Source organism: Pseudophryne corroboree, chromosome 2 (genome assembly GCF_028390025.1).
Source record: "Pseudophryne corroboree isolate aPseCor3 chromosome 2, aPseCor3.hap2, whole genome shotgun sequence".
In the NCBI taxonomy this organism is placed as follows: domain Eukaryota; kingdom Metazoa; phylum Chordata; class Amphibia; order Anura; family Myobatrachidae; genus Pseudophryne; species Pseudophryne corroboree.
The window spans coordinates 755,263,900-755,273,354 of record NC_086445.1 but is presented as its reverse complement, the minus strand read 5'-3'; the positions used below and the strand labels follow the sequence as shown (position 1 = coordinate 755,273,354).

Sequence of the window (9,455 nt, the reverse complement as noted above, 5' to 3'; positions counted from 1 at the left end):
ACTCAGTTTACAGACCACTAATCCATTTGATTCTTGGATGTGTTGAATAAAAATAAGATATACCTCAAGTCTCTTAAAGCCAATGAATTAATGAGTTGTTCGTAAGTGAGGAAATTTATATACAGTAATAATAAACTGCATACCAAGGTTTACACATAAATGTTAAATTCACTTATAAGTTACAATCTTATAATAAGAATAGAACACATTATACCAATTTAGTTATTGTAATATTTATGGAATTTTTAATTGTTGAATTTGTCATGAAAGTAAAATATAACGTTACACATTAATTCTCAAGACATAAATGTATTTTTTGCTTAAAATGTGGAATGTCATATCTTATATCAGCATCGTCAGTGAGGTCATCATCATTATCTTGTGCCTCCTTTTCCTCTTTCTCACTCTAGATTTCATTTCCCCTACACCAATGAGAAAAAAAAGTTATTGTCTGCAAATACAATATTAGCCAATCAAAATGTAAACATTCAGAAAGAGAATGACTTTCAGTGAAATGTTACTTGTATTTTAAGTGACATTTGATCAGTGAAGAGAACAGACTATGAAAATGAACTAACAACTGGTTAATGAGAGAAGAAATTGCATTTGACGCATGAAGTTTACAAATACATGAAAATGACATTTGAATGAAAAAATAAAATCTTTTTAAAGAGAAGAGAGATGATGTTCAATGAAAATAGACGTTTAGAAAATTATACTTGACATTTCATGATTAAAAATAACACAACACTATGGGGTATATGCAATTGCGGTCGAATTCCAGCTGGAATTCGACCGTTTTTTAATTCAACACAATTCGACAGTCAGACACCCTGCCGCCGGGACCCGAATTCGACATAAAAAACGGAATCAACAGTCCCGTTGTCAAAAAATGGACCAATTGACGGATAGTGTGCGTCCTGGATTTGACTTTTTGGACGGCACAAAAGTGTTTAAAAAACCCAGAAAAAAAAATGCGTGGGGTCCCCCCTCCTAAGCATAACCAGCCTCGGGCTCTTTGAGCAGGTCCTGGTTGTAAAAATACGGGAATAAAATTGACAGGGGATCCCCCGTATTTTTACAACCAGCACCGGGCTCTGCGTCCGGTCCTGGTGCAAAAAATACGGGGGACAAAAAGCGTTGGGGTCCCCCGTATTTTTAACACCAGCACCGGGCTCCACTAGTCAGAGAGATAATGCCACAGCCGGGGGACACTTTTATATTGGTCCCTGCGGCCCTGGCATTAAATCACTAACTAGTCACCCCTGGACGGGGTACCCTGGAGGAATGGGGACCCCTTAAATCAAGGGGTCCCACCCTCCAGCCATCCAAAGGCCAGGGGTGAAGCCCGAGGCTGTCCCCCCATCCAAGGGCTGCGGATGGGGCACTGATAGCCTTGTGTCAAATAAAAGAATATTGTTTTTTGTAGCAGAACTACAAGTTCTAGCAAGCCTCCCCCGCAAGCTGGTACTTGGAGAACCACAAGTACCAGCATGTGGGGGGGAAACGGGCCCGCTGGTACCTGTAGTTCTACTGCAAAAAAAATACCCAAATAAAAACAGTACACAGACACCGTCAAAGTAAAACTTTATTACATACATGCACGCCGACACACACATACTTACCTATGTTCACACGCCGACTCTGTCCACTTCTCCAAGTAGAATCCATGGGGTACCCGAAACCACTCCTCCTCTCAAACAACAACAACACAGTGATTGGTCATCATCTGTGGCAGTCTGAGGACACAGAGCTCAGGGCATCACACTCTCCTCTGGCCACAGTCTTCAGCGATCATGACCAAATCCTGACAGGATTGCTCATCCATGCTGCAGGAAAAGGAATCTTCCTGCAGCCTGGCCTCACTGAAGCTGACTGCATTCTGTGCATGTTTTGGATGCAAATAAAGAATACATCTAATCTAAATACAAATCCCACCCTCTTCATTACCAGTTAATACAGTATATTTTAGTAAGTGAGGTAATTGAAATAATGAAGAACTGCATACGTGGTTAATTATAATCATATAACTATGCATCAGTTTAGTAATGATCACCTTTGTTTCTGGATACATTTACCATTAAATAAAAGCATGTACAGTATATACTGTATGCATGTACAATATGTCATCCTCAGCTTACAGGAAAAAACAATTTTTTTAATATACTAACTTATCTAAAAGTAGCCTCTCTCTTTTCTTTTTTATCAGCACTGTCATCCTCCTCCTCTTCATCATCATCACCAGCATCTTCATCAGAACCTTCATCTGAATCCCCTTCTGAGCTTTCGTCTAAATCCTTTTTCTCTTCATCTTCCTCTTCTTCTCCCTCTTCATCAGATTTTTTTTCTTCTTTATCCCTGCAAGAAAAATTATTTATTCACTGCATACATATTATTAGGAAATCAAAATATCAAACATCACTTGTATTTAAATTGATGTTAGAAATAAAACTAAATTAAATACATGAAAAGTAACAGAATATATTAAAGTTGAATAAAGTCTAATTTGATAAAAGAGGAGGTAAAGTTCAATAAATGTAAATAGATGTTTGGTAAGCATTAATTGGCATTTGATAATTAAAAGACCTTGAGGTTTGTTGCATCAAGTTTCATACACTGGATAGCTGGACTATAGAACACTACAGATCGATAGAGGAGTTGATGAGATCAGATATTTCTCTTTTAATACAATTGTTTTTCTATTACAGTGGCTTTTGGAGGGGTATCACACATGGTTTTTTTTCTGCAGGATATTAGAGTACAAAATACATTCATTTGGATTCAGTATGATTTACCGGCGGGCAGGATGTCGGCTTTCCATATCCTAACAGCGGTATCCCGTCTGCCAGAATGCCAGCAGCGGGTCGATCACAAAGAGTCCTCTTGCAGGCTCGCTGAGCACAGCATGCTGTGGTCTTGGTCATAGACAGCCACGAGTGGGAATAGTCCTGTTTTTCTGGAATTCCGGCATGCTGTATTGTCAACTGGCGAGATTCTGCCATCAGTATCCTGACCGCCAGGATCCCGACAACCGGCAAATCGAATGTATCCCATTCATTTATATAATATTACTGTATATGTATTTTAATGGAATGACTGTATATTTTTAGGAGTAAAAGAGAGGTTTAGCAATTCTTCTTAATAACATATACAATAAAATAAAGGTCAAATATATTTGGACTAATGTTCTGTAGAAGAATATGAAAGTGATTTGGGAATGGTGTAATGTTTTAAGTGTTTTGTGGGAGCTGATACAGATTTATTAATATTTTAGAATACTGTACTTGAAACATGAATATTGAGAGATACCCCACTAGTTTGTAAAGTTAGAGCATATTAAGTGCAAGTATTCATTTGTTTTACACATGGCCATCTTAACAGCAGTGTAGGTCCCTGGGCACAGCAATGCACTGGACCTCCTGTCCATCCTCCAGTGGTAGGGGTGGGGGGTGCTATCAGTGGCAGGTTTGATGTTCAGCTGGTGGTAGGGGGTGTTCTATCTTTCGCTCAGCATGTAGGACCTGGAGCAGTAATTTCTGCTAATTACTGCTTTACTGCACAGATGGGGCTAAATTGTAGAAGGGGGCATTGGGCTGAATGAAGAAGCCCTGGTACATGACTTCCAGGGTGGTAGGGGGTGCTTAATATGGAGGGGAGGGGTGGATAGTGGAGTGGGATTAATATTTATCATTTTCCGGTAGGAGGGCAGCTTGCTTGACTGCAGATATCTCAAGTTCCTGAAAATATATTTCTTAGCTTTAAAAACCTAGAGAGTCCCACCTTTCAGAAGGTTTTGGGGACTTGGGGATCAGTGTTCAGGAGCCAGAGCAACCAACAAAAATCTAAAACTGCATAATAGGCGTGTGGAGCTGGAGTAGGGACCAGCTGCTTGAAGGCTGATATCTCTGGTTCTGGGCATAGTAGAGACAAGTTGAAGTGTCCACCAAAAGGGGAGAGTCACAGCTTTTATACTATACCCTCAAAAAAAAACTTAAAGTCAGACAGAACCCGAGATATCTGTCTGGGAAGAGCAATTAACAGGCTTGGGTGGGAACCACTGATATCTCCAGTTCCCCAGGCCCGATTTTCAAAAATCTGGTAATGCTGGAAAGAGGGGACCCTCACCTATCAGCTAGGGCCCATATACTCCTGGGCCAAGCCTATTGAGCCCATATGAAAAGACGGCCCTGGTTTTACACCCACAACATGCCCCTATAATTAATGAATATCGAAAACAAATGTGCAAAATCCCACTGATGCACTGATAGTATACCCTCCAACATGTGCACACCACCAAGTAATCACAAATATGAGCACAAAACATGAAGTGAGATATAATTATATAAAAATATTATATATATATATATATATATATATATATTTATATAAAGAATGAAGTAGCTTGATAATGGAGTGTATTATAGAAGATCCAAAGACACAGTAAGTCCCTGGAGTGCCTACCTTTTGTGTTTATATCCATCATTACAATCTTATTAATATCTGCTGTGATCCTGGGCTTAATATGGTTTGGACTGCCGTCTTTTTCTCCATGTTTGTATTACAACTACACTGACAAATACTGGGCCAGATTCGGATGTGGACATGATAACACCAGCAATAGCTCTAATATGTTCCACCAGCAGGAGACATCACACCAACTGCTGGGATTAGTGATCTGAGCTGCACCCTAGGATACAGCATTGGATCATCTGCTGCACCATCGGCTGGCCTCATCACCCATAGGGATGTGCCAGCTGAACAACGTAGATAGAACAAAAGGTCCAGGGAATCTCCATCTTTCAACAGGGATCCTGGCTTCATCCTAAAGTACTGGAGTGCAATGAAAAAATTGACTGGAAAAAATAGGTGTCTTTTTAGATGTGTGGGCGCTATTTTCAGAAAACATCCCTAAAAATCCCCATCATGTACCATTTTTCTGCAGACTCACATTTTTATTATCTGTACAGTATTTCAAAATCACTGTATTAAGCTTGAAAATAAAAATGTAATTATAGTGCTTTGAGGAAAAGAATGTTATACTATGATTTGATCAAGTTTAGAAGAAGAGCATTTAAGTGTGTCATGGAAAATGAGCTGATGAATTAGAGACTTGGGTAGCTTAATGAGTGACTTCCTGAAGTCTCATTTAACGCCCATACACACTGGGTGATTTTGAGCTCAAAATTGCTCACTTTTGGCATTTTGAGCTCAAACTCGGCCAGTGTGTATGGGCGGGCCATGAGCGGTGAGCGCTGATGCGCGCTCTCGCATCATCGCTGGCCGCCGCCATCCATCGGGCTGTTTGAACAGCCGAGTGAAGCACTCTCCACAGTCTCCTACTGTGGAAAGTGCTACAACGCCCCATGAACATCGCTGGGCACAGGGAAAATAGCTCAGTGTGTTTGCACCTTTACACTATTTCCCTGAAAATCTTGGTGCTTTAGGTGAAGAGAAGGGGAAAGATTTCAATAAGATATCAAGGAGATGGAACACAGATACCAGGGTAAGTGGAACATAAACATGATTGCGGACTACTCTCTACAGAGAAGAGCCACAAACTGTCTACAGCAGAAAAAATACCAAAAGGAGCTCTGAGGGGAAAATGAAAAGGCAGTAATGACTTGTAAATGGGCAGAAAACTATTTTTAATGTTTTTTAAAAAATAAATGTTTCAAGCAGAATACTTATTATGCTATTTCCCTATATTGTCACATTCATTTGTGAAAAAAATCCTTGCGTGATAAAGAAATTTGGTTGTCATATTTGAAATCACCATGCCAAATACCATAAGAATCAGTCAGCAAATAACAGACAGTTTTTAATGACCCCAATTTTGCAGGCCTGTGTAATCAGTACTTTGCGGCATGAGGCGCACATGCAATCAAATCTGAATCAGCCCCAGAGTGTGGTAGTTTGGATTAAGCACCATTCCATGATTCTCCACTTTATCTCTCTCCAAGCTTTGATAAAAGTCCCGCTTTGTCCTAACATTTAGTCTCCCCTTCACTCCCGTCTAGAAATCTTGCAGCAGCACTGGAGTCTGGACAGTGTTTTGCAGGAGATATGCATGTTTCTGGATTACAGTCTCGACAGGCTGCAGCAGGTAAGAATTATTATTATTCTATACTACAAAAGTCACGTACGTGAGAATCTGTGAAGTGGGTATGTGAAGGAGGGGGGATGTAGATTAAAGTGTTGCCCAGGGTGATGTGACACCTTGCACTGGCCCTTAGTCTTGTGAATTAGCGTAAGCTATCTTTATTATTATCACAGCTGCATCATTATTATTAACATCTACGTATATAGCACCAGAATATTCTGTTGTGCTTTCCAATTGGGAACAAAACATCAGCAGAACAGTAAATAAACAAGAATGTATAATAACAGATTAACAGAGTGGTAAAAGATTCCTGTTCACAAACTGCTTTGGATATGATATGCCGGATTCCGGGGTCCAAGCGGTCAGCATACTGACACCGGGATCTGGTAGCAGGATGCCAGCGGGGGGAGGGAGAGCACAACAAAGCCCCTTGCAGGTTCTATTCCTGCTCTATGGGTGTCATAGACACCCATGAATGGGAATAAATTCTGTGGGACGGCATTCCGACTGCCGGTATTTTTAGTGTTCGAATCCTGGTGTCGGCATGCTGACCGCTGGGATCCCAAGCGTCGGTAACCTAACCACATCCCCACAAACTTACAATGCACAGGGAAATAGGCATTTCAAACACAAGTGCTACACATTGCATATTGGTCCAGACAGACTACAAAGGTTCTTGGGCTGTATGATCCAGTCACACAGGAATGTTGGCCTAGGGTCAGTGGGTTGTGTGATTTAGAAAGGGAGAATATGTAAAGTTATGTGTGGACTGTGTAGAGTGAGGAAATTAGTAGAATATAATAACTGACTTTACTGTAACTGAAGTCAACTTACTCTTCTGCTCTCCCAAGTGGTGCAAGGCAGAGAAGGGCCATCGCTGTCACCAGTATTACCACTTTTGGATTCATCTTGGGACTCTGAAACCTATTTAATACAACATGTTTAAATCAGTTTGTACATGAGGATAATAATTACACATTATTTCATTATGTCCTTCCAAATATCTACCATTGTGGACTTTTTACTTTGAGGTAAGAACTCTTATATACAGTACACTGTCTAGTAATTACAGTCTAACATGTACCTCTTTCAGCAGATATTCAATATACAGTTTATCTGGCCAATGTCAGTGGTTTGATATGATTCAAGCTATTCATTTACTGCAGGGAAAGTAAGTACATTCTGCCAGAGAGTAAATTTAGCGTAGGCATTGCATATACTGTAGGTACAGTCATTTTGTTTAAATCTATTTAAGTTATTTCTATTCAAAAGAAAAAAGTCTCCAAATATAGTGAGTTTTGCTAAAGTTACACAGATACCATGAAACTATTTACAGCTCACAGTTTACTTCTACTTCCTACAGTATTTCACAGAGGTGAGCCCCATGAATGCAGGTGTGCACTAGTAGAGAATGAGAGGTTAGGTGACGGTACGGGAAAGCTGTAGTGTGCACTATGGTACTGCTGAGCGGGGAAGGAAGTCAGTGAGATGTGCTGAAGTCTGCAGGTTCCCAGGTCATTCAGGGCTATGTGCACAATGACGTGATAACATAGATGTCTTCTATCTCACTGATCATTTCATCTATCAATAGATAGTAGACAGTCCATGGATCCTCTGGGTCTGAGAGTTGAAATATACTATCCTGAAAGGCCATACTGATACATATCTTGGTGGATTTGCACATACAGCAATCTAAACTATGGAATTACATTTATCGCAATTGGTAAAGTAGATTTATTTTGGGGTCGGTCTCTTATCTGCAGAATTTTTAAACCAATGATTCAATTCTGTATAAAATTGGTAAAAAATCAATTCTCCCTGAGTTTCATCCATCCTAACTCATACAGTAATTCTGTCTTCTTCAGTGGATGACTAAATGCACATTGTCTACAGATATTCTGTAACAATGCTGTGCTAATTTCTAAATCACTATTTGTTCCAGGTCTATTGTCTATTACAGAACTGATTATTGTGTCAGATTAATGTTGAGCTTTGTATTATGCATGACTGGCTTGCCCAGACTACTTCCATTGCTAATCCTGTAGTATTCACCATTCATTGTCTTTATTTTTCTTTATTTTCTTTGTTTACTCTACTCTGCTCTTGGGGTTTAGTATATTGTATTGAAACTTTAACCAAACCTATTTTTTTTTCTGTATTTTAGAATCTAAATATGGTTCATTATTAACAATTTTGAGATTGAGCATTGCTGTCTGGCCTTGAGGACGGGGTTTTATCCCCTAAATATGTCGGAATAAACAGACGCTTTTCACATTGAAACTTTAAGCCTGATGAGTGCCGCCACATTTTCTTTGGTAACTAGTGATGTTTCCAATCTCTTGGAGGACACCACAGCCATACATATACCCATCATTAGGAGACTCGGGATCACAGAAGATATATATATATATGTATATATTTATATAGATATATGGATATATACAGTATATATATATATATATATATATACACACACACACAATATATATATATATATATATATATACACACAATAAATATATATATATATATATATATATATATAGAGAGAGAGAGATACTGTAATATATATATTATACTAACGTCAACCGTACATAAAGTGAAAGCTTCCAGTACATAAGATACTAACAAAGAGTAGCAAGAACATACTTACAAGCTTATTTTGTCTTTGTTGGCTTTAGCTCAAGCTTTCTTCTCCAGTAGTGCTGTATGCTTATTATTTTGGCTTTATATATTGTAGAGGTAAGAGTATATCAGCCTTTGGCTATTTGACAAATACATGAAATGTAAGTCACAAGCAGCTGGCATGACATGCACAATATGACATAAGCATGTCTGATTAACCATGGTGCAGAGAGAACAGGACCTACATCCTGTTGTTACCGCAAATCATATATCTAAAGCCTCAGTTCTCCTGCTACTGGAAAGATGAAGCATATGTACAGTAGTGATGGTTTCTTAAAGTGTAGAAAAACACTTAAAAGTCCAACCTGCAGTCTATTCATTCAAACGCTTTTCAGTTTTTCTTCTGAAAAAGCTCAGTTTAGTTTAGCTTATTTTTAGAGATGTGCGGCTGGCACTTTTTGTGTTTTATGTTTTGGTTTTATATCTGGATCCCCGCTTGTATTTTGGATCTGGATTGGTTTTGCCAAAACCACCCTTTCAAGTTTTGGTTTTGGATTTGGATCAGGATAAGTTTTGTAAAAAAAAAACCCATAAAAACAGCTAAAATCACAGAATTTGTGGTAATTTTGATCCTACGGTATTACTAACCTCAATAACATTCATTTCCACTCATTTCCAGTCTATTCTGAACACCTCACACCTCACAATATTGTTTTTAGGCCAAAAAGTT

General features: G+C 39.0%; 1 protein-coding gene across 1 annotated transcript; it reads right to left on the bottom strand.

The window, feature by feature from the left end:
- Positions 1 to 244: 244 nt before the first annotated feature.
- Positions 245 to 8,793, bottom strand: LOC135051180 (prothymosin alpha-B-like). The gene is made up of 4 exons (XM_063957300.1): positions 8,754 to 8,793; positions 6,935 to 7,024; positions 2,172 to 2,358; positions 245 to 422 (listed from the first exon to the last, which is right to left on the bottom strand). Exons 2-3 carry the CDS (start codon positions 7,006 to 7,008, stop codon positions 2,172 to 2,174), a joined length of 261 nt encoding a protein of 86 aa, XP_063813370.1. The 5' UTR covers positions 7,009 to 7,024; positions 8,754 to 8,793; the 3' UTR covers positions 245 to 422.
- Between the last annotated feature and the right edge of the window lie 662 nt (positions 8,794 to 9,455).